This window comes from Dermacentor albipictus, chromosome 9 (genome assembly GCF_038994185.2).
Source record: "Dermacentor albipictus isolate Rhodes 1998 colony chromosome 9, USDA_Dalb.pri_finalv2, whole genome shotgun sequence".
NCBI lineage: Eukaryota > Metazoa > Arthropoda > Arachnida > Ixodida > Ixodidae > Dermacentor > Dermacentor albipictus.
This window is the reverse complement of record NC_091829.1, coordinates 9,990,212-10,014,223: the sequence shown is the minus strand read 5'-3', so window position 1 is coordinate 10,014,223 and position 24,012 is coordinate 9,990,212. Positions and strand designations below refer to the sequence as shown.

General features: G+C 40.3%; 1 protein-coding gene across 5 annotated transcripts in view; it reads right to left on the bottom strand.

Annotated features, from left to right (window-relative positions):
* Positions 1 to 4,872: 4,872 nt before the first annotated feature.
* bt (projectin protein bent) overlaps positions 4,873 to 24,012 on the bottom strand; it is a 250,126-nt gene continuing 230,986 nt past the window's right edge. For 4 of the 5 annotated variants that reach the window (XM_070525700.1, XM_070525702.1, XM_070525704.1 and 1 more), the window contains 8 exons: positions 22,405 to 23,148; positions 18,246 to 18,391; positions 17,579 to 17,735; positions 13,278 to 13,400; positions 12,636 to 12,833; positions 11,896 to 12,009; positions 7,889 to 8,118; positions 4,873 to 5,608 (listed from right to left, as the gene is read on the bottom strand). In XM_070525700.1, coding sequence (XP_070381801.1) covers positions 7,919 to 8,118; positions 11,896 to 12,009; positions 12,636 to 12,833; positions 13,278 to 13,400; positions 17,579 to 17,735; positions 18,246 to 18,391; positions 22,405 to 23,148 — 1,682 coding nt within the window. In that variant the 3' untranslated portion in view covers positions 4,873 to 5,608; positions 7,889 to 7,918. The remainder of the gene's footprint in view (positions 5,609 to 7,888; positions 8,119 to 11,895; positions 12,010 to 12,635; positions 12,834 to 13,277; positions 13,401 to 17,578; positions 17,736 to 18,245; positions 18,392 to 22,404; positions 23,149 to 24,012) is intronic. The other variant, XM_070525701.1, reaches the window with a different exon arrangement.

Below are 24,012 nucleotides of genomic sequence, written 5' to 3'. Positions count from 1 at the left end.
TTCTCTTCTTCCGTTAGATTACGGTAGCGCTGCCTATCCTTGGCTTTTCCAGCACATGGCATAGAAGCAACACTCGCCTTCTTTGATCAAGGCATGTTTGCAGTCCACGAGCAGGAGCAGCTGTGGAGAGCGGCGAGCAGTGCCCGGTGTCCAATCATTGCACGAATTAGTGCGCGCCTCTACACCAGGTGTGCGCCCATTGTGTCGTAGCTGCGTGAAGGGGTCGGAGCCTCGGACTTGGTTGTGGGTGGTGTGCCCTTTGTGCCCAGAGGACCCAGGACCCCCAAATTATCATATGGTCACGTGACTCAACCTAAACGAACCCTCGCTACTAGACAGAGTGACTATTTTCAAACTCTTAAGTTTCATGCTCTCACAAGACAAGAAATAATTTTATTTTCAGTTTCATTAACTGCTGCATATATCCTCATGATATTTGGATATTGTAGACATTACTAAATATAGTTGAAGATTGTAGCATTATTTTGCCTGGTTTTTAACTGAAAAATTGATTTTTTTAAGGTGAACCAAGAAATCGGAAATACCTTGCATGACCTTGCTCATGGCTTCCTATATAATGCTTCTGCCAACACAATATGTGCTTGCATGGTGCTGACTGAGCATGCGGGTTCTTTCAGCACACATTGCAGTGGTGGATTGGTCAGCACACTGAAGTATTCCAACCGTGCTGCAATATGCTGCCCCAAGAAGCCACGGATGAGATAACATGGGCACAACATTACACTGTGTCAATGACCACTTGACATCATGGGCCACTGTGCTGTTCCCTACTTAAAGAGGAAGCTTTGGCCAGGGGAAATTCCGATTTCGCTATGCAAATACACATGGAAAATGCAGAAATGCTTTTATGAGATGCTGCTGGACCAATTTTAACGAAATTTGTTGCATTTGAGAGAGAAATTTAAATTTCAGCAAGTGTAGGAAGCAGAATTTTGAGTTAGAACCTCCAGCTTTCTTCAAAAATTGTTGAAATACGGTAGTTTAAAAATCTGAAAGCATGCAATTTATGAATCCATAACTCTGCACCAAGAACACGAGTTGCAGTTTTGTAAACTATATCTGTTAGAGCATCTAAAGCAGACAAATGTGATATATTAATTTACAACTTAGGCAAAACTGTTACAATGTTTACAAGGGTATTTCAAAAGTCAAATTCACGAACTGGTGATATATTTAGAGTGATGTGTAATAGTATATGAATTTTGTCCGCCTTTGATGTATTATTATTTGCTGTTTACAGAATTATGATCTTTCTACTGCTGAGTTACATAGCAGTAAAGTTGATATTTGAGTTTTTGAACTCTTATAGTTTTTAATAACGTTTCTAAAAGGCCTGATGGTATGAATTGAAGATATATCCCTACAGTTAATGAGACTTAGTGCAATGTGTGGTGAGCAACACAATTCCTATGTTCCCATGTATTTAGATAAGAGCTCCTGCACTAAAGCTTCCATTTAAAGGGCCCCTGAAACCCAAAATTACATGTTAGTTTATTATAGGACTTGGTGATGCCTCCAGCGCCAGTGAAAGTGCTGAAGTAAGAGCATTTGATATTTGAATTTGCTTCTAAAAATCACTTTCCACACTGACTTCAGCGTCATACATCAACAATTTTCAGAAGCGCATGTGATACAAAGGCACATGACTTATCTGTTTGTTTTGATTTGTTGGGCATGAAAAATATATTGTGGGTGTTGATGTATACATACAATAACAACCTTAAAAATAAAAATGTCCTATGCGTTTTAAAGATATGAAGAGGACCCACATTTGTGCAACACAAGTTTTGTTGGCAACTGACACTTGGTGCGCTGTCCAACCGTCTACAGTCGAAACATAAAGCAAAAATAAGCACTTGCATATAGCACGTGGGTATGAACGGTGGGTAAAGTTCGTCCTGTATATTTCTGACAAACATCTGATGGCTATTTATAGAATTTAATCTGTGTGGGAAGGTGCATTTGCAGGCCCTTTAACTAGATGGCACCACCATGTCAGGGAAGGATACAAAGGGGAGAAAGGTTGCAATATTGTGGGCTGTAAGCCAAATTTTGATTGGAAGCAGCGTAGGTCCTCACTGGGCGAGTGAAATGTGAAAGGTTATGCCTCTTTTTGTTGTCTGCATTGATTTTGAATTTGTAAGTTGAATAACTCTTGTTTGGCAGTATCAGTTTTTATCATTCTGTTTGCATTCACCTTGGGATAATGCAAGGAGCACATTGTGATGCAGAAATTGGTGGTTTCAATATGCTCGCAGGCCCACTATAATTTTTTAAGAGGAAGCTTTAGCTCAAGCCCAACTCTGTAGCCGCCTATAAAAATATGTGTAAAATGTATAAATGCTTTTGTGAGATTACCACTAGACCGATATGAATAAAATTTATTGCTTTTGAGAAAGAGTTAAATTGTAGTGATTGTAGGACACAATATTTTTATTTAGGGCCTGAAATGTATTGCAAAGCTGGCCGAAAATTGCCAAGTTTCAAAAATATAGAAGCACGAAGTTTACAAATTGGTAACTCTACAACAAAAACATATTGAAGTTCTGTAAATTGCATACGTTAGATCTAAAGCGGACAAATTGGGGATGTTACTTTATAGCTTACGTGGATTTGTTACAGTGTTTACAAGGGTTTTGCAGAAGTCCTATACACAAATTAGTAATATGTTTCACAGGGGTGTATAATACATAAGTTTTGTTTGCTTTGGGTGTATTAATACGTGGAGTTTACAGAATTACGATATAATTTTTCATTGCTGAATTATAGAAATTCATAGTATAATTTTTTTTATTTTGCAATTTTCAACAATCTTTATGAAAAATTTGATGGCGTATATAAAAGATCTGCTTCCTACGGCCACCAAATTTTCACTTTTCCTTTAAATGTAACAAGCCTCATCAAAGTTGGTGCAGTGGTTAGAAAAACATTTTCTCCTTTCCCATGTATTTGCACAAGAGCCCCCGAGCTAAAGCTTCCTCTTAAAATCAAGTTCCTTCTTTGACATTGTGTGCCTTGGACATCGAGAGCTTTGATTTTCAGCAAAACTGATGCATTGCAATTTAGCTTGCATACTGATCCATGGAAGTTTTAGGATCTCACTTTACATTTGGAACATGCCTCCTAATATAATACTACGCTAGTAATTTCACAGAAAATGTCATATTCATACAGATATTGCATTTCTTCATTGTTCTGTGCCATACCTGTTTAGCCTAGTTGGACATACACCTTGCACGAGAGTGAATTGCCGATGAACTTGCTGTCCAGACTAACAGCTTAGCTTGATCGTGTTTAGTATACCTAAGTCAACAGCACATCTTTGGATTTTCTCCTACTTTAACAGATTAAAAGCAGTAAACGTGCTCTACAGGAGTTTTTCACAAGGGTGGCCTTAGGTACCAACAGATTAGATATCTGATCTGTTGGTACCTGAAGTAACTTTTCATAACTAGCACAACTAGTAAATTTTCATGATTTGAGTTAAAGCATGGTTTGATGGAAAACAGGCGCTAATAGTTTCACAGAGGGAGAAAATGACAAATATGAGAAAGAAGTAATGGCATCACTCCTGTCTAAAAAAAATTCAGAACCAGCTTCTGGTGATGTAAATAGTCATATATTTTTCAAGAGTAGTCAATAATGCATAATAAAGAGCAACTTACGATGCACTTGAAACTAAAATAAATGCTGCAGGGCCACTTTTACAAGGCTTTCGTAAGGAAATGACACACAGCTTTCAGCTTTTGCACTAAGTATGGTCATGTAGTACTCTCTCTGTGGCACCCTCTGGCTTGCCATAGGCAGAAGAGCATAGTATCGCCTTAGAGCCTAGCAGCACAGAGTTTCTAACGGCATTTAAGACCTAAATCTTTCTCAACTTCAGTGGTTTGGTAATGGCAGTCACTCTCACTAGCATTAGCCACCAAAGATGCAGTGTTTTCATAGTTGTCAGCACAACTGGCACTCTTTTCGCTGCTGAGTGTGCCGGCCTGCTGTGCTAGTGACGTCATGTATTTGCTACTTATAGGCACCTTGCGTGCACTTCCATGTGTAGATGGCTAAAATTCAGGCATTTATAGGCAGTCTTCAGTGCATGACTGGGTCATCTCTTGGCATAGAACAAAGAAGCAGTTTTTCAGTACCATAATCTATCTCTCATTATGTAGACGGTACTTGCATTTGATGTTCCTTTAGAGATTGCTGAACCATTAAGCTACTGATTGCATGTTTGTATACATTGTTTCTTGTGCCTGATATCATATAAGATCAAGTGGTTGTGCTGTTTTGCTAGAGTTGAATAGACAGCAATTTTTGTGAACATCTTTTTTTATGTTTTAAGAATGCTTTATTCCATGCTATTATGTAGTGATGAATCAATATTACTAACGGTTTTGTTAGAATAAAAACAGTGTTTGTGGCCTTTAATTTTGACAGTTACTACCAAGCTACAAGAACAGCTAGAAGTGTGCTGCTGTAGTTCTGCTACCACGTAAAATCTGTTGCAGTTTTATGGCTTATATCTACAGATGACTGCAAATGACTGTGGGACAGTGGTGCGAAAAAGTTCAACTGTCTTGCAGCATCGGCATGAAAGCCTGGAACTGAGTGCCATGCATAACTGGTGGCATGCAATATTTCCAATTACAGCTTTTTATTTAACTGGCTGCATTGGCTGTACAGGAACTAATTTTTATTGACACCTTCATTCCTGGAATTTTCGATGGTAAGGGAATATCAGGCCAGAGAAACTATTTATCGATGAAAGCAGTGAAGCCTAGAGAGAGAGCTGGTGTGTTTTGACACTTGACTTCCAAAGCACATTACAGAAGGAAACAAGGAGACGAAAGGTTACACCGACTTCTCTTTTATTCACATATGCTCATAAAATGACGTCCAGGCTACAAACAATTGCTGTTTGGTAAACTTGTTTTCACTTCTGCACAGCCTCAAGCTCTGCACTCTTCAGAAGCTGCCCCCACCTTCTGAAGTATTAGTGCATGATTTTATGATCACAGTAAACTGTGCACTTTTCGTTGCATGAATTTTGATAGAGGTGCATGAGCTGTGCAAGCTATGGCAGAAGCCAAAACATGTTTAGCTGCCCAAGAGAGTACTGTTGCTGTACGTGATATAATGTTGCTTTTAGTTTTGGAGAGAGAAAAGAAATAGCTGAGTTTCAGACAGCAACAGGTTGGAGAAAGAACACTCCAAAAAGACGAAAATATTGCGTGAGAAAAAGAAAATAAATGTTACGGCAAGCCAAAAACACCTAGGTGAGAGTAAATTCATTTGGTTGTAGCAGCTTCGTTATCTCTCTGCAGTGCTGAACTGAAAGACGTTGGTTACATGGCAGCACTTTACATTGCTGCAGGATGGCATCATCATACCCTATGCATCTGCACGCTTCGCGCCTTCTGGTGTATGAGTGAGCTTTTCTTGAACAAAGAAAGAAAAAGGCCATCAACAATGGAAGAAATAATGCTGCTTCATGTGATGCCATCCTGCTGCCATTTTTCTGTTGCAGAAGACAGCGAGAGAGAGTTGAAGGAAGACACTTCGTTGCAAAAGGTTCAAGATGATGCACCTGAAAGATGACAGTAAGAGAGACTGAGAAAGGAGCAGTGGAAGGGGAAAGAAGACAAATTTTCATCAATGTGTTTTGATCAGTTCATCATGCAAGCGCTTTCTGTTAAGCACCTTGCATTAACCCCATTGAGGCATCAACTTTTTCATTTGAACATTCTTCAACAAGAAATATGCTCTGATGAACAACATACACAAATATGGAGGTATTCCTTTTAGTGACAGCATACACACTAGACAGTGAAGCACAGCAAAAGTTAAGGCTGCAGCACTGTTTAGTGCCTAGGCTCTTACCTCTATCATGCAGGCCAGCTGAAGGCCTTGTAAGTACATCATAAAGATAAAGCTTAAGTACAGATATGTACAACATATGTTCCTATTAGGTTGATTTGCTGCACGTGAAATGAACTATCAGCTCCCTCACCAGATGTTATGCACTCTGTCGTCAAGTCCTGTATTTGCACTGTTCTTCCAAACATGTTCCCCACATCAGCTAGCTCAACTTCAAACCATTCTCAGCTAAAGTCTGCCTTACATAGACGAATGCACATTTGACAAAAATTGCATAAATTAATGTAAATAAATTAATAATTCAGGTTTTGTAACATGTAAGAAGCATGTTACAATGCTGTAACACTACAGCCTTCATATAATATTTTTAATGATGTATCAACTAATTCAATTAAACTATATCTTTTTCCTTGCAACAAAGGCATCAATTATGCCAGTGATAATGTCTAGGCGATGTGCTTAATGTGGCAGTCTTCTTATTCAGTTTTGTGATTTCTGCTTGAGTTTCAATATTTCCTGTAGCCATCTCCACCAGTGGTCTTGACTCGTGTATGCAATGTAGCTGTTAACAGCCAACCATAAGTATTTTAAGAGCCAACACAACTTCTTTCACAGATGTGGATGAGCTGTGACTAGTAAATGAAATATGTCATTTTCTATGTATCTGTGCTGCAAGCAATTAGGTTTGCCCATAAAAAAAAAATCCTGCAGACATGCCTCTCCTTCAAAAACAGCATACTTTGTTACAGTTTAACTAATGCATGTGCCTATGCATGCTTTTTGTATTAACAGAACAGCTTAAAATACTAGACAATTGAAAGAAAACACAGGGTGTAAAATCACTTGTCTCCACCAAGTCTTTTGTGTTCTTTTACCACTGGGAAGTCTTACCAAATTATTTAGTTTTCAAATCTGAACCATTAAACTAACTCACAAGCCTAAGAACCGTTAACTTTGTACCAATATTCTCAAAGATAGGTCCTGTTAATCCAGACCACAGTTTTTTTTTTCCTTGCTTGCTATTAGCAAACCAAGGCGAAGAAATAATTTCCAGTTGAACACCGAATTCAGACATTCGCATTATCCATGGCTGTTTGCATTTCTTATACTATTAGATGTGCTTGTAAAGCTATACTAATGCTGTACTTTTAGGTCTGAGTTAAAGGGAAGCCTTTCCTTCAAAACATATATAATTTTCAAATATTTTGGCTGAACATAGAATACAATGCATACACATAATGCATGTTTAATTGGAAAATTATGTGGGAAAATTTTGCACATTAAGAAAAGCATGGCAATTTTGTACATCTTTCCTGAAAATAATTCAAGAGCTTTTAAGTTCTATTAATTTTCCTGTATATGTGCAAAAGTTAAGCACACAGTCATGTCAACTTACTGGAAATTAATTGCTGGTAAGTGCGCAATATGTAATTTGGTTCATTCCCTCTTAGCAGCTGGTTAGCCAAGCTTTAAACAGGTGAATAATTCAGGTGTAATTAAGGTGTGAATAGTTCAGGAATAATTCAGGAAAGACAGGCAAAAGAAATTCTGCATGCACACACTCTCAAATAAATTTCTGGGTTAGAAGTTTAATCAGTTTTATACAGACCTTATTAAGGGGGCATGTTTAGGATAACCATTTCAGGCATTATCTGGCACATAGCAGTTAAATACTAAATCATGTTAAACAATACTGATATGGGTTGGTTCTTGAATCGCTATGTGGGAATAGCTTCTTTTATTGTTTTTTCTGTTGTGGGAGAGATGTATCCATGATGCTAACACCGACAACAGCTGACACTGAACTTTACAAATAAACAATTTGAAGGGTGTTAATCTTTTTATTAGACCATAAAATGAAAAAAGCATGCACCAACATGACCATCAAAGCATCTTGTTGTTTCTTTACTCCTGTAATTTTTAAGATCACATATTTCTCTTTTGCAGCATGCTAGCTATTGCTTGTTATAATACCATATTACTCACTCACCTTGAGAGTGCCTGCTCAACCCTGCGTTGTTCATAGCTGGTCAGCCTCTGAGACAACATTAAGGGCAAAGCTAGCGGTGCTCTCTCCACTAGCATCTGTAGCGATAACCTGGTATTGGCCCACATCAGTTGCGGTGGCCTGCGTGATGGTCATCGTGCATGTGCGATCATCTTGGGCAATCTTGTGGTGGGCACCCTCTTTCAGGGCATCGCCATCCTTCAGCCACCGAACTGTAAAAAGCCACCATGCCACATTATGGAATGAGTGTGAATATTCTCTCACAATACTGAGAGGCAGTTGTAGTTGCCACTAGAAAAGATTAATGCAAGTGAAGAACAATAGAAGTGGTGACAGAGCAAATGAGGCAGTTCACTCCATAAACATACTGATACTGAGGTCTTCTTCCTGCGTCCGTAACAGTAGTGCTATTCCCATTGCGAAATCCTTGCAACATTTTCGTTTCGTGAGCAGTTGCCACTTCTGAAGTATTCTTTTGATAAGTGGCCTCCTTTTGAGAGTAAAATGTAAAGCTAAAGAGAGTGCTCTGTTTTCACAGGCAACAATGTGCACCAAAGCCTCAAGAATGGTCAAGCGGTGCTGCTATCTGTATGTTTAAATATTTCGTCATTGGCTGCTTGCTCGACTTGTCCTTAGCATGAAATAGCTTGTGAAAATACCTTACAACTATGCTGCAGATGCAAACAAACCTAGTTAATGCCTTTTGGAAGTTTTGCTACATATACGCAGGAGAACAGTAGAAGCAGAGCAAATTACACACAGTGAAAATAAAAACAGAGGAAAATAAAGGGAACCTGAATGTTATGTTCATGAAAGTATCTCATTTAAAGGTCACTCAATATTACTATGATAATGTGTAAAAACCAGCCACTGAATAATAGTCAAATGTTTATGCAAATTTTCCCACATCCTCTTGCCTAGAAAGAGAAACACTTAATAAGAGGAAGCCCACTGTATCTCATTTATGTTAAGGTCCATTCTCTAATGTACCACCAGCCATGCTGCTTTATTTTATTACATAGCTTCCATACAGTTTCAAAACTGATGTCGAGTCCCAAGTGAAAATTCAAAAGCAGTAGCATTCAAGGCAGCTCTACACTTGGCTGCACTATTTGAGATTTTAGGTATTGTAAAACATAAAGGCAGAAGCTTAACTAACATCACATTCTGATTATATGCTCCTGCTGTTCTGACAAGTGTGGTGTCTCAGTTTTAAAGTAAGAAATATCTGTATTTCGACTGTTTCCTTAAGTTTCTTACATTCATTTTTCTGTTGCCTTTTACAGCACATCCAATCAAAAAACCTTGTAATCCACGAGCGTTCTAAAACCACAGGCTTTCTTTGCAACTTAGTTAGGTATCTAAAACTGGTAATCATAGTATGTATCTATGATTGATACATGATTATAGTATAGTATGTATCTATAGTTATTTTTTTTTATTTACATCATAATGCAGGCCATGTGGCCCAAGCAGGAGGGGCATGGTAACAAATAATTGTAGACGTATAAAAGGCAGAATTGCAAAAATATGAAATTTAACAAATGAGACAATATAGCACGAAACAGCAATGTTAGTTAGGAAAGACTAATAATATGAGTTTGAATTGATTCAGGTGAGTTCCGATGATGGAAAGGGATGAGGTTCCATTCTTCTACAGTTCGAGGAAAGAATGAAAATTTGAAGAGGTTTGTCCTGGCAACGTAAGGGGAGAGAGCGAGGGGGTGGGAATGATGGGTTTTCCTGGATGCAGAAAGTGTTATGTGTGGACTAGGATTTAAAGAAAACTTACGGTTTATCAAGGAGTAAAGGAACTGCAGGCGTATTATTTTTCGCCTCGTTTGAAGGGTATGAAAACCATTTGTCCGCAGTAATTCAGTTACAGACTCTTCTCGGCCGTATTTGGAAAAAATAAAACGTATGGCTCTTCTCTGTATCCTTTCAAGGGCGTTAATGTTGATTTTAGTAAACGGGTCCCAAATAACGCGCAAGTATTCCAATTTGGCTTGAATAAATGTGGTATAGGCTAAGGATTTTACTTCATGGGATGCATGCTTATGCTTATGGCAAAGTAGACATAGCTTTCCGAAAGCAGCAAAGGCGGTAGCAGCAATATGGCTATTCCAATTTAGGTTGTTAGTAATTGTAATTCCAAGATACTTGTACTCGCTCACTTCGGCCAAGGGATCTTGGCCAATAGAATAAGAAAATTTCAGGAGTAGTTTTTTGTTATACGTAGAAGCACAGATTTATCTGAGTTGAGTTTCATTCCCCACTTGTTGCTCCACTCAAGAATGTTGTTTAAGGCTAAATGAAGAGATAGTTGATCATGAACTGTATTAATATCGTTAAAAATGATACAGTCGTCTGCGAACAGACGAATATTGACAGGAGCCTCTATTACATCAACTATGTCGTTACAATAAATAAGAAATAGTAGTGGGCCAAGGACGCTGCCTTGAGGCATGCCAGAGGTTACTGAAAGAGAATCGGACTGCTGCCCATCAATCACTACGTACTGTTTTCGACGCGTCAAGTAAGCTGAAACCCAGGACAGGATAAAGGCAGTAAGACCAAGGAATTCTAATTTACAAATTAATTTGTCATGAGGAACTACATCAAATGCTATTTGAAAATCCAAAAATATCACATCCACTTGGCCAGCCTTGTCAAGGACAGAAGCAAACGAGTGAATGACTGTGCTTAATTGGGTGACTGTCGAGAGTCCCTTCCTGAAGCCATGTTGGAAAGGAGATAAAATGTTACGCTTGTTTAAGAAATCATTAATGTAGTCAGCAACAATGTGTTCAATTAATTTACACGTGGATAATATCGAAATCGGACGGTAATTTAGGACTGAGCTTGGGTCACCTTTCTTTAATATAGGAACAACACGTGCTACTTTCCAATCGAGCGGAAGTGCAGCGGAATGTAGAGAGGCCTGAAAGATTACTGCAAGGAATTTACTTAAATGTTCCGCATAATGCCGAAAGAAGGTGTTGGGAATGCCGTCTGGACCAACAGATTATTTTACTTTTAACCGGAGGAGCATGTTAAGTACACCTTCATGAGAAATGTTAATGTGAGAAGAGCAGGACGGTGAAGTTTGGAAAGAGGGTTCAGTTGGTGGTGAGAAAACACTGTGGAAGTGGTCATTTAAAAGGTTAGCAACAGCCTTGGGATCAGTTATTAGAATGCTATTGTGGATAATGTTCGTTATGGATTTATTCCATTCCTTAATAAAGTTCCAGAACTTCTGGGGATCGTCCTTAATAAAATTTGGTAAAGTGTTGCTGAAATAAAATAGTATAGTATGTATCATAGTATGTATCTATGACTGCTGCACACAAGCTGCCCAAACATATCAGCATGCAAAACATGGTTGTGGTGTATAAAAGGCTAAAGTGGGCAAGCCACGAATTTGGGAGCAGTGAATAATTATGAGTGAGGTATCACAATATTTTTAGGCCATGTAACTGAAACTGTTAGCTTTCACCACCTTTCCAATTCTGTTGTTTAACTTGGTATGCCATCACACATGCCAAACACTTAGCTTCTAGAGACTGAAGAATTCAATAAAAAATAAGTGTTACTGAATAATCTGATCTCTGTGCGACAATGCTACAGTATGCTCCATTATTTGTCACCACACTTCTGTTACTCCTAGAAAACAAAAAGTGAAAAATGAAACTTCAGTGCCTCTGCTTCATTGATTGTAGTAACATCATCACATAATCCACTGATAAAGTGCAGGTTAAATTGAATTATGAGGTTTTACGTGCCAAAACCACTTTCTGATTATGAGGCATGCCTTAGTGGAGGACTCTGGTAATTTGAACCACCTGGAGTTCTTTAACGTGCACCTAAATCTAAGTACACGGGTGTTCTCGCATTTCGCCCCTATCAAAATGCGGCTGCCATGGCAACAAAGTACAGGTGACAAGAATATTGCACTAGCTGTAGAAAATGTACATAAAATAACAACAAACCTCCAACAGCCTCTTTGTCAGTGACGCACTTGAACACAACTGGCTGGCCTTCTGCCGATGTTGCTGACCTTGGATATATGGAGAATCCAGGTCCCATGAGTGGCTCACCTGGAACTGAAAACAGGAGCATTTGACTAAACAAGTGTCGAGTGAACAAATCCACAGAATGCACTGAGGTGAATTTTTATGCGTAAACACCAGTGCATTAAAAAGTCAATGCCAAGCCTTACACAATGATACGGAATAGCCTGTGTACTGTGTGTTCACTGATATTGTCACATTGTGGTGACAGTGAAGAATTAAATAGTGCTGCCAAAAGTGTGAGTTAAGAATTTAACTCGTTGGGCAAAGTTGTGCCCAGAAAGACGAGCAACACTGAATTCACAACTATAATGGTGAGAACAGTCATCAGTTGTCAAATCTGAACTCACGGGTCAAGTCTACTCACTATTTATGTATACAAGTATCACCGTACGTTACAATGTAATTGCTAGTGCCTGTGCACATATGAGAATGTACAATACTATTCACGTTGCATGCACAGTGTCATTAGAAAAGACTCTCACTATAGAATTGGTGAAAACACTTAAGAAATTTCGGTAAGATAGGCATTTCTTGCATCGAGAGCTAACTTGATAACAGTGATAATCCGGTAAAGAATATTCATGGGCAAAAACTAAACAATGCACACATGATAATGTGCACCAGTGCATACTAAGATAATGTGCACCAGTGCATACCTAAGACATCGAGGGTGCAGGTGCTGAATGCTTCCCCAACATCATTGAAAGCTTCACAGGTGTAGGTGCCACTGTCTTCGGGGTAGATTTCAGCAATCACAAGTTTGTAAACATCACCCTCTGTTACATACTGGAAGTCCTTGCTGGACTTAATCTCCTTTTCGTTGTGCAGCCACACGACATCAAACTTGTTGGAACCTGCAATGATGCGTAGATTTATTAGCTCAAGCTGGTCTGCATGCATGGACATTGTGAATTGTCTGAAAGATATTTTCTGTGTTGCAATGAACTGTGTCTTTTAACAGCAGGTATCCCAATTAGGAGAAGTTAAGCCTTCTGATCACTTTACAAGTCATAAGTTATTTTGCAACTCATACAGGTTAGGCTTTTGAAACGTCAAATAACTTGACTTGGTCACCAGACTAGAAGTCTTTGTTTTTTCTAACAATGCTACCAGACCAGACACGTTCTTGTTGAACTCTTAGCTATCCCAGTTTACACTGGAACTGACAGCAGAAACAAATAACGTTGAAAGGAAGAAAATACACATGTCAAATAAAGAGCCAGGCAGACAAACAACTATGTACTTTGTTTAATTCCTAGTATATGTGTGCGTTTAACGATTGCAACCTGTGTTCTTACCTCTGATTGTACACTGTAGTGTTACTGCATCGCCATCCTTGACAACATGGCTCTTGAGGTGCTCAGCAAATATGGGTGACTTTCCATCGAAACCTTTTGACTCTGCTTCCTCTTTCTCCATTGCTGTTGCAACAAAACGAAGCAAACATGGCATCAGCTCATATTTGAAAATGATAAATATATATGATAAAACTAATTAGAATGTTCTTACAGGTGCGAGAATACTGCATTTGGCATGAATTTTTATAAAAGATGACACTGCATTTGCAAATGTACGTACAGACAACATAATTTACGTCACACACATAATACGATTATAGCTTACAGCATTTTGAGTTCTTGAGGACTGAGTTTTCACTAGTGCTCAATGCTTACGGAATGCATATTGAATTATATCATAAATATATGAAGTGTCGTGGTCATATGCACCAACTATGGGGGGGCTCTGGGCTCGAGCCTCCTCCAGAGATTTCTGGGGGGGGGGGGGAGGGTGAGCCCCCCAAGGCGATGCCGAAGCCCCCTCTCCCTCTCTAACACACACACACCCAAAGTGTCATTACCAGAGCTTTGTCACCCACATCATTTCAGGTGTCCTTTTTATTTTCCTCGACCTTTTCACTTGAAATTTTACTGGGACTAATAGCTTACTGCATCATTGTTGGCGCAGAATTGCACAGCTTTTAATTCATACTTTCGCTTTACTTCTGCAAATCCTGACCATAGGCTGCCTCATGCGCATTTTCTCACTTCAACGTAGTCGTAAATTTCCACTGTAAACACCGTGCACATATACAATACATTTAAATATACACACAGGACAAAGTTTATTATATTTTTGAAAGAGATGGAGGTAGCCAATTAAAAACCATTTCTAAAAGTATGGATAGCCTATGCTTAGAGAATGAATATGTTGCTGTATATTCACCACACTTCAAATTGCTTTGCATGCTTTTTTGAACATGAAAAAAACCTATAGACTTCAGTGACCCCTGGGGCAGAGTCTTTTACCAGTGGTGTGTGAACTGCACGTGAATGTTGTGCATCTCAGCATTGCATCTGTTTCCAGTAAGCAATGGTAACGACTCATGAAAAAAAAAAAATCATTTCTAATAATTACAGCATTTATTAGGGATGGAAACATCATTAGTTACAAGCAAAGGTCATAAATATATGCAGGGTGTACCAATTAACTATCATGTGCTAAGATTTTAAAAGATGACAAAGGCATTGCTCGAAGTAAACCTAGTGCATATTGTTTACAGTAAAGTGAAGTAGCTGCCAGTAATTTTTTCGTAATTGATATTTAATTAGGTAATTGTAATTAATTATATAACTTGAGACATACTATCCTAATTATCAAAGTATCGATCAGGCTTTTGAAGGCACAGGCAAGGGACATCTCACTGTGGTATATTCAGCAACATACTAATTGTGTGCAAATGTTTTTCCAGCTGATAAATAAACCCTGCGAAATATACAGAACACCATGTGACTGTGCTCCCATCCAGATCATAAAGCAGCACCTTCAGACAGGCTCCCTCTGAGTTATCCAGAACGAAATAAAGGAAATAAAGAAAAAATCGTGATCGAGCTGGTGCCTTATCTGCTGGGACTGGCCTAAGTAACACGTCACATTTGGTGCGAGTTGGAAACAAGCTGTGATAGCTGTTGTCATAGCGTAGATAAAGTGCATGGATGTTCTTTTTTTTTTTGCCACAAGACCTATCACCACAAAAGCAAATTGACAATGTCAGTGCAAAGGTTTAAAGGTGCGTTTTGTTTCGTTCCAGTCGTCACGTCTTTCTCTAATGAGCAGAAGGTAAACATGATTCTTGCCTTGGGATCTGCAAATGGCAACAAGAAGAAGGCCACAAATATATATATAATTCATGGAAGTGTGACGGTTGATCAAATGCGTCGACTATCATCAGAAATTATGAAAACCTGAGACAAACCGGCAGCTTCAACAAACAGCGGCGGAGGACTCCATCTTTGAGTCCTAGCCTACGCACGGATCTTCTAGCATTTATGGCCTCAAGCCCTCTTGCTAGCATGTGGGACATGGCTGCCCAGGTACCAATTTCCAAGCCAAGAGTTTGGAGGATTCTAAATGACGGCCTTTCACCCGTACCACCTCAAGCAGCACCAATGCTTGGGGCCTCAAAAACGCTGATGAGTCACCAGACTTTTTGAGCAACATTATTTGCACAGATGAAGCCAATTTTTGCAGAAATACCCAGGTAAATTTGCATAATGCACACTACTGGAGGGACTCCAATCTATACTGGGTAAAGCACAATCCGCACCAGTACCAGTGGTTGCTCAATGCACGGTTAGGAATTTACGCCGGTGTTATAATCGGTCCCATCTTCGATCACACACTGACTGGACAGCGTTACGTGAACGAAATCCTTGAAGGAGTGGTGGATGAGTTTCTCAGTGAAGTTGCGCTGTCATGTCTTACAATTCTGTGGTATCAGCAAAATGGGGCACCCACACACAGCAGCAGCTGGGCACAAAACTGGCTGGATGCGACTTTTCATGTGCAATGGATTTGAAGGCAAGGGCCTGTAAATTGGCCGGCTAGGTCACCTGACCTCTTTCTTTAGGGTTATGTGAAAGATCGTGCTTAGATGATCGAGACGGACGTCAGATTAGTTCAAAGCAAGGATAACGGATGTATGCCATAGAATTACGGTGTCGGTCATCAAGAAAGCCACTGAAGATGTGATGAAACGGACACAGCACTGCGTAGCTGCAAAAGGAGACCTATTCGAACACTTCTTCTAGGGTGGTGTCCAACAAAGCCTACGAATTCATAGATACTAAGGGCACACTGAAATCTGGTGTGTGTGTGTGTTTTTGCAGACATCCTAATTGCCAATTCAGCTCATTTAGAAGTGTAGTACGGTAGCTAGCTGGGCGAGTTGGTACATCTGCGCTGGTGTTTCGTCTCTCATCTTCGTCCTGATCGTTAGTGCACGCTGTTAGTAATAATAATGCATTTAGAAGTGGTATATTTACTTTCTTGAACGCATCGGTTTTTCCTTTTCTCTACACATTGGTCGCCTCCCGGTCTGTTTATCTCACTTTTATTTTTGAAGCGAACCTGTTTTTGCAGCACGTATACACTTCAATGAAAAATAAAACGGTCGCTTTAATTTAACTTTTGTCCGAAGCAAGTTTCTGGCGCTAAATATAGCTTTGTGTGCACTCTTTCAATGCGGTGTGAGCAAAGCCAGGATTTTGAAACATTCGATGCCTGTTACATTGCTTTTTGCATTTTGCGCATGGTCAGAGCGGCGCTTCGGCTGCGTTATCAAGGGGCTGTTGTTATCCATGTGGCCAGTCGGCCTTGAAAGACGGATAATGAGTGTGGTGTAGAAATAAGAGGAAGGAATAGCTGCGAAGCCACGAAACCTGCTGTTGGTGCTCCTTCCATACCATAATCAAGGTGATGAGCTGTTTCTTCGGGTTTGCAACAGGCAATGCAGTTGCTTTCAACCAACTTATTGAGGGCGCTGCTTTATTATGCGGGTGGGAGCATACTCACGTGCTATGTTTGATACTTCATGAGGTTTTTTTGCCAGTTGGGAAAAATTGTATGCAATTAGTATGTCACTGAAAACACCGCAGTTACAAATGGCTCATCAACACTTTGAAAATTAGGACAGTACTTCTCAATTTAGATAATTAATTGCAATTACCAAATTAAATATCAGTAATGAAAGAATTACTGGCGGCTATTACACTGCACTGGAAACGATATGCACTAGGTTTTTTTCGAGTAATGCAACTGCTCTTTCTTTAAGTATTGGTGCATGGTAGTTGGGGAACACTGTATAATTCATTCAGTAACTGAAATGAGGCCAAGCCGGATTCACTCGAAGTCAGAATCAACAGCGGTCATGCACAACTGCACTTAAACTCGGACTCAAAGAAAAAAAAAAAAAAGAAAGAGAGAGGCTGCAGTTTCACCGGAAAGGCGAAGCAGTATTAGTGACAGCGAAGTATGCGATAATTCCACGAAGGAAGATTACACCACTGAGAGGACTCAGGCTGTGAAATTGAACTGTCTCCTTTTATTAGGTCTTGTATATACTCATATAACACCCGCCATCACTTCAGCGCTCAATTATTCGAGGTCATACGAAGTTTCTTCAGGTGCAAGAAATATACATATGGGGTTCGGAAAGCTTCCCTCCAAGAAAAATGAAAACTCTCCGCCTATGGTTCTGGTGCTTGTTATGCTTTCTCAATTTTGCTAAGTGCCACCAATGTATTTGGATAAAACTACTTACGTAAGACAGTGAGCTTGCTGCGTGTTTCCGCCTTGCCTTCTGCATTGGTTGCTACACAAACATACTCTCCTTCATCCTCAGGGTAAACTTCACCAATGGAAAGACTGGCTTCACGGTTTTTGTACTTCAAACTGATGATGTCTGAGGATTTCAGAGTCTGCATACATGAAAAGGAAGGAAGAGGAAGTTTCGTAAGTCCACTTCCTTTATAAGCTGCTTTCTTATGTTGTGCATCTCTATGTTGTCACTGCGAGATAAATAAAGCTAGGCTTTGGTAGTCTTGAAGTGTATTAATGACAAAAGAATGTAGTTCTAGCTGTCAATAGGACAAGTACAACGCTGCTTAAAAAAAAAAAAGAAAGCACACCCAGTGAAAATGAACCACAAAAGACCATGTTTACTATGCCATCTTATGACATAAGATGCCTGCAGGAAAGACAACCGTGAGAATTCACTAGTCTATATTTAAGGAAAGCAGAAATCAATGAGCATAATAAAATAAAATAAACTTAATGAAAGTAGCAGCACATAAGCAGGGCATAAATTATTGCCAGCTATGCTCAGTACTTTTGTTCCAAATATGACCCACAGCTCAAGCAGCCTCTCACATTTCTACAATGCAAAACACAAGTGCCCTCTGCATAATGAAGTGCCAACAAAGGCAAACCTCGCCATTCTTGAACCATTCCACAGACGGCTCAGGGTCACCATCCACAACAGCTTTGAGCAAGAGGGGTTCGCCGTCCTTAATGCTGATGTCCTGAAGGCCAACCTTGAAAGATGGTGCTACCATGGGTGGTGGTTCATCTGGAACTGCAATTACACAGCAGGGCTTAGAAGCTGGTTGGTGCCAGCAGGTGCATGTGCAAGGCAACTATGTAGTTCATTCTTTGTTTACAAATAGCAGTGCCATGTCTTCCTTTTCTTAACCACTCATTAGTAGTCTACATCACAGTAAAAATAAAAAGTTTTATACACAGGCTACTAACCAGCCCAGCTTATACAGATAACTTTTTGATTTAGCAGAGAAAGAAACATAAGAAATTAATAGAAATAAATAAATTAAGATAAGTGTACAAAGTGTAAAACGAAAAGCTAGTAACAGGCACTACGATGCAGTTATCTTTAAACAACCTTTATTTTAAAAATGTCAGTTTTTTCTTTACTAGTAAAGATTGTCTAAAGCTCACTGCTGTGTGACTCTGCTGTCATCATCATCATCATCGTCATCATCATCAGCCTGCCCATGCCCACTGCAGGGCAAAGGCCTCTCCCATACTTCTCCAACTACCCCGGTCATGTACTAATTGTGGCCATGTTGTCCCTGCAAACTTCTTAATCTCATCCGCCCACCTAACTTTCTGCCGCCCTCTGCTACGCTTCCCTTTCCTTGGAATCCATTCTGTAACTCTTAATGACCATCGGTTATCTTCCCTCCTCATTGCGTGTCCTGCCCATGCCCATTTTTTTTCTTGACTGCAACTAAGATATCATTAACTCGCGTTTGTTCCCTCACCCAATCTGCTCTTTTCTTATCCCTTAACGTTACACCTATCATTCTTCTTTCCATAGCTCGTTGCGTCGTCCTGAATTTAAGTAGAACCCTTTTCGTAAGCCTCCAGGTTTCTGCCCCGTACGTGAGTACTGGTAAGACAAGGCTGTTATAAACTTTTCTCTTGAGGGATAATGGCAACCTGCTGTTCATGATCTGAGAATGCCTGCCAAACGCACCCCAGCCCATTCTTATTCCTCTGATTATTTCAGTCTCATGATCCGGATCCGCAGTCACTACCTGTCCTAAGTAGACGTATTCCCTTACCACTTCTAGTGCCTCACTACCTATCGTAAACTGCTGTTCTCTTCCGAGACTGTTGAACATTACTTTAGTTTTCTGCAGATTAATTTTTACACCCACCCTTCGGCTTTGCCTTTCCAGATCAGTGAGCATGCATTGCAGTTGGTCCCCTGAGTTACTAAGCAAGGCAATATCATCAGCGAATCGCAAGTTACTAAGGTATTCTCCATTAACTCTTATCCCCAATTCTCCCCAATCCAGGTCTCTGAATACCACCTGTAAACACGCCGTGAATAGCATTGGAGAGATCGTATCTCCCTGCCTGACGCCTTTCTTTATTGGGATTTTGTTGCTTTCTTTATGGAGGCCTACGGTGGCTGTGGAGCCGCTATAGATATCTCTCAGTATTTTTACATAGAGCTCGTCTACACCCTGATTCCGCAATGCCTCCATGACTGCTGAGGTTTCGACTGAATAAAATGCTTTCTCGTAATCAATGAAAGCTATATATAAAGGTTGGCTATATTCCGCACATTTTTCTATCACCTGATTGATAGTGTGAATAGGGTCTATTGTCGAGTATCCTTTACAGAATCCTGCCTGGTTCTTTGGTTGACGGAAGTCTAATGTGTTCCTGATTCTATTTGCAATTACCTTAGTAAATACTTTGTAGGAAACGGACAGTAAGCTGATCGGTCTATAATTTTTCAAGTCTTTGGAGTCCCCTTTCTTATGGATTAGGATTATGTTAGCGTTTTTCCAAGATTCCGGTATGCTCGAAGTCATGAGGCATTACGTATACAGGGTGGCCAGTTTCTCTAGAACAATCTGCCCACCATCCTTCAACAAATCTGCTGTTACCTGATCCTCCCCAGCTGCCTTCCCCCTTTGCATAGCTCCCAAGGCTTTCTTTACTTCTTCCGGCATTACCTGTGGGATTTCAAATTCCTCTAGACTACTCTCTCTTCCATTATAATCGTGGGTGCCACTGGTACTGTATAAATCTCTATAGAACTCCTCAGCCACTTGAACTATCTCATCCATATTAGTAATGATATTGCCGGCTTTGTCTCTTAACGCATACATCTGATTCTTGCCAATTCCTAATTTCCTCTTCACTGCTTTTAGGCTTCCTCCGTTCCTGAGAGCATGTTCAATTCTATCCATATTATACTTCCTTATGTCAGCTGTCTTACGCTTGTTGATTAACTTCGAAAGTTCTGCCAATTCTATTCTAGCTGTAGGGTTATAGGCTTTCATACATTGGCATTTCTTGATGAGATCTTTCATCTCTTGCGATAGCTTACTGGTATCCTGTCTAACGAAGTTACCACCAACTTCTATTGCACACTCCTTAATGATGCCCACAAGATTGTCGTTCATTGCTTCAACACTAAGGTCCTCTTCCTGAGTTAAAGCCGAATACCTGTTCTGTAGCTTGATCTGGAATTCCTCTATTTTCCCTCTTACTGCTAACTCATTGATCGGCTTCTTATGTACCAGTTTCTTCCGTTCCCTCCTCAGGTCTAGGCTAATTCGAGTTCTTACCATCCTATGGTCACTGCAGCTCACTTTGCTGAGCACGCCCACATCTTGTACGATGCCAGGGTTAGCGCAGAGTATGAAGTCTATTTCATTTCTAGTCTCGCCGTTCGGGCTCCTCCAGGTCTACTTTCAGCTATCCCGCTTGCGGAAGAAGGTATTCATTATCCGCATATTATTCTGTTCTGCAAACTCTACTAATAACTCTCCCCTGCTATTCCTAGTGCCTATGCCATATTCCCCCACTGCCTTGTCTCCAGCCTGCTTCTTGCCCACCTTGGCATTAAAGTCGCCCATTAGAATAGTGTATTTTGCTTTCACTCTACCCATCGTCGATTCCACGTCTTCATAGAAGCTTTCGACTTCCTGGTAATCATGAGTGGATGTAGGGGTGTAGACCTGTACAACCTTCATTTTGTACCTCTTATCAAATTTCACACGACCTGCCACCCTCTCGTTAATACTATAGAATTGCTGTATGTTACCAGCTATATTCTTATTAATCAGGAATCCGACTCCTAGTTCTCGTCTCTCCGCTAAACCCCGGTAGCACTGACGTGCCCGCTTAGCACTGTATATGCTTCTTTTGGCCTCCTAACTTCAATGAGCCCTATTATGTCCCATTTACTGCCCTCTAATTCCTCCAATAGCACTGCTAGACTCGCCTCACTAGATAACGTTCTAGCGTTAAACGTTGCCAGGTTCATATTCCAATGGCAGCCTGTCCGACTCTGCTGTGCTTGCTTCTTACTTGGTAGCGTTTTTCATGAAATTTTATCCAGTCCTTGTAAACTAATAGGCATAAATTCAAGCACAAAAGGACACTGCCAAAAAGCATTCTACATTGCTTTTGCCTTGCTATCTGCAGTTATGTTTTGTGCTTTTTAAAAAATTTCCTTGAAAATGTAAAGCTGCAATTTTCAAACGTTAAATCGAGTAAAGTGATATGCCCACACTAATCATCAGACAGATACACTGGTATACAAAGCCAAAAAGTGTATTTCGGGGCATGAAGCGAAGCTGTTATAGGATAGTCTATTGTGTAACAAAAGCTGTGATGGAAGTGCAGAGCAGCAAAAGATTCAGTCATAAATTAAATTTCCTTTCTAAAGCAGTAGATATGATATAAAGTGCTGCATTGTAATATTTTAGCACGTGGTATCTATTACCTTTCTTGACAAACACAACACATCTGGGGCTGTACTCTCAATTGATCACTCTCAACGATATCACTTTTAGCTTTTACTGATTAGGTAAACGAGCAGAGAAGTACGTAAAGAATGGTGTGTAAAAATGAGCATGCTTAATGGCAAGCCTCGCACCAACATTATTTTCACGTCACATAGTTGGTTCTTGAGGGCCCTGACAAGAGTGCCTCTCACCCTAGTGAGGTTTTGCATGGAATGTCATATCAGGCAAAAGTGAAGGGATCCCAGAGAGTGATCAATCTGGAATACCCTGGTAAAGGCAGCCATGTACTGATACTCACGTTTGAGTTCTTGTGTTGCAGTTCGAGAACGAGATGGGCTGGTGCCTTCTGCTCCTTCCTTCTTACCATAGGGCTTCTGAACACGCTTGGTGGCACCACCTTCAGGTGGAGGTGACAGTTTGGCAGCTGCAGAGCTTAGTGTGCTCGCAACACGGTCCTTTGCAGAGTCTCGCCTTGTCAGAGATGACAAGTCTGAGGCTTTGTAGTCAGTTGTCTTCTTGTCCATTGACTTGTAATCAGATGACTTGAAGTCAGACTTGTAGTCGGACTTGGACTTGTAGTCCGACTTATAGTCTGATGTAGACCTATAATCTGATGAAGACTTGTAGTCAGATGAAGACTTCACTGCGGAAGAAGATTTGTAGTCTGACTTGTAATCATACTTGGACTTAAAGTCAGACTTATAGTCTGATTTATAGTCAGACTTGTATGAGCTGCTTGACTTGTAGTCGGAGCTAGCCAGGTGCTTGCTTGCAGAGGAGTAGTCCCTGGCAGAATAGGATGACGAGACATCGCTGACCCGTGAGCTCTTCACAGATCGGGTATCTGCGAATTTGGAGGATTTGCGCAAATAGTCGCTCTTGGAGTGCAGTCCTAGGTCAGAGGCTCGCGCATACGAGGACAAGGAGGAGTCGTAGCCAGAGTAAGCGGGTGTGGCAGAGTAAGGGGTTGGCGAGGCAGGAGAGGCTCCTGTATGATGGTGTATCACGGTCGGGGAATGGCCTTCAGGAAGTTTGCGGCGGTCTGCAGTGGAGATGGTGGAGAGAGAGAGAGTGATTGATGTCAGAGTTGTGCATGTCGGTGCATGTTGCTTCATGTCCCGACCGATGAGAGGGGCTTCAATGCTTGGGTAATCCTTCACCAAAGGCAAACCAGGAAGCAGGATATGTGGATGCACTAGTGTACTCCTAATGTGCTGTGTTGCTATGCCAAATAGGTTTTTGCAAAAGCTGTTGAAGTCAAATGAGAATGATATATGCTGAGCCTCACTTTTTTTTTGAAAGAGGAGCATTTGACTGAACGCCTTTTAAGCTGTCCTAGTGTCTTCAAGCTGTCCTCGTCCAGGAACATTTGTGCGTTTTAAGCGTTTTTGTGTCTTCGTGTTTCTATCTTGCTGTTAAATGTTCGTTCTTTACACACAATATGTTTCTACACCAACTAGTGCAATTAGTTACACTTTTATGCTGAACTTTAGAGTGGAGGTGATAACAATTTTTCTGTCTAATATGACATTTTTAACCTACGCCTCAAAGGATACTGAGAACATGCATTGTGTGACAGATACTCGTGAACTTACAGTAGTACTAGCCTATTTCAAGCAAAATGAATGCAACGTCATGTGCAGTAAACATTTAAAAAGCACTGAGATCCCTAGGTAATGCAGTAATAAGTAGTAATAAGAACGTCTGTCGGAGTGCTAAATTAATGCATGTAGAATATGGCAGTACATGCAGTTGAATCTAAAATGTTATTCTTGCTTTACAAGCAGTAAGTTGAACAATCCTCTGTGGAATAATTGTGATTTAAATACCACCCAGACTTTCTCCTACAGTCTTGGCCTTTTGCGGTCACGTGTCTGGCCCTACTTGACATGCGAGAATATGTGTT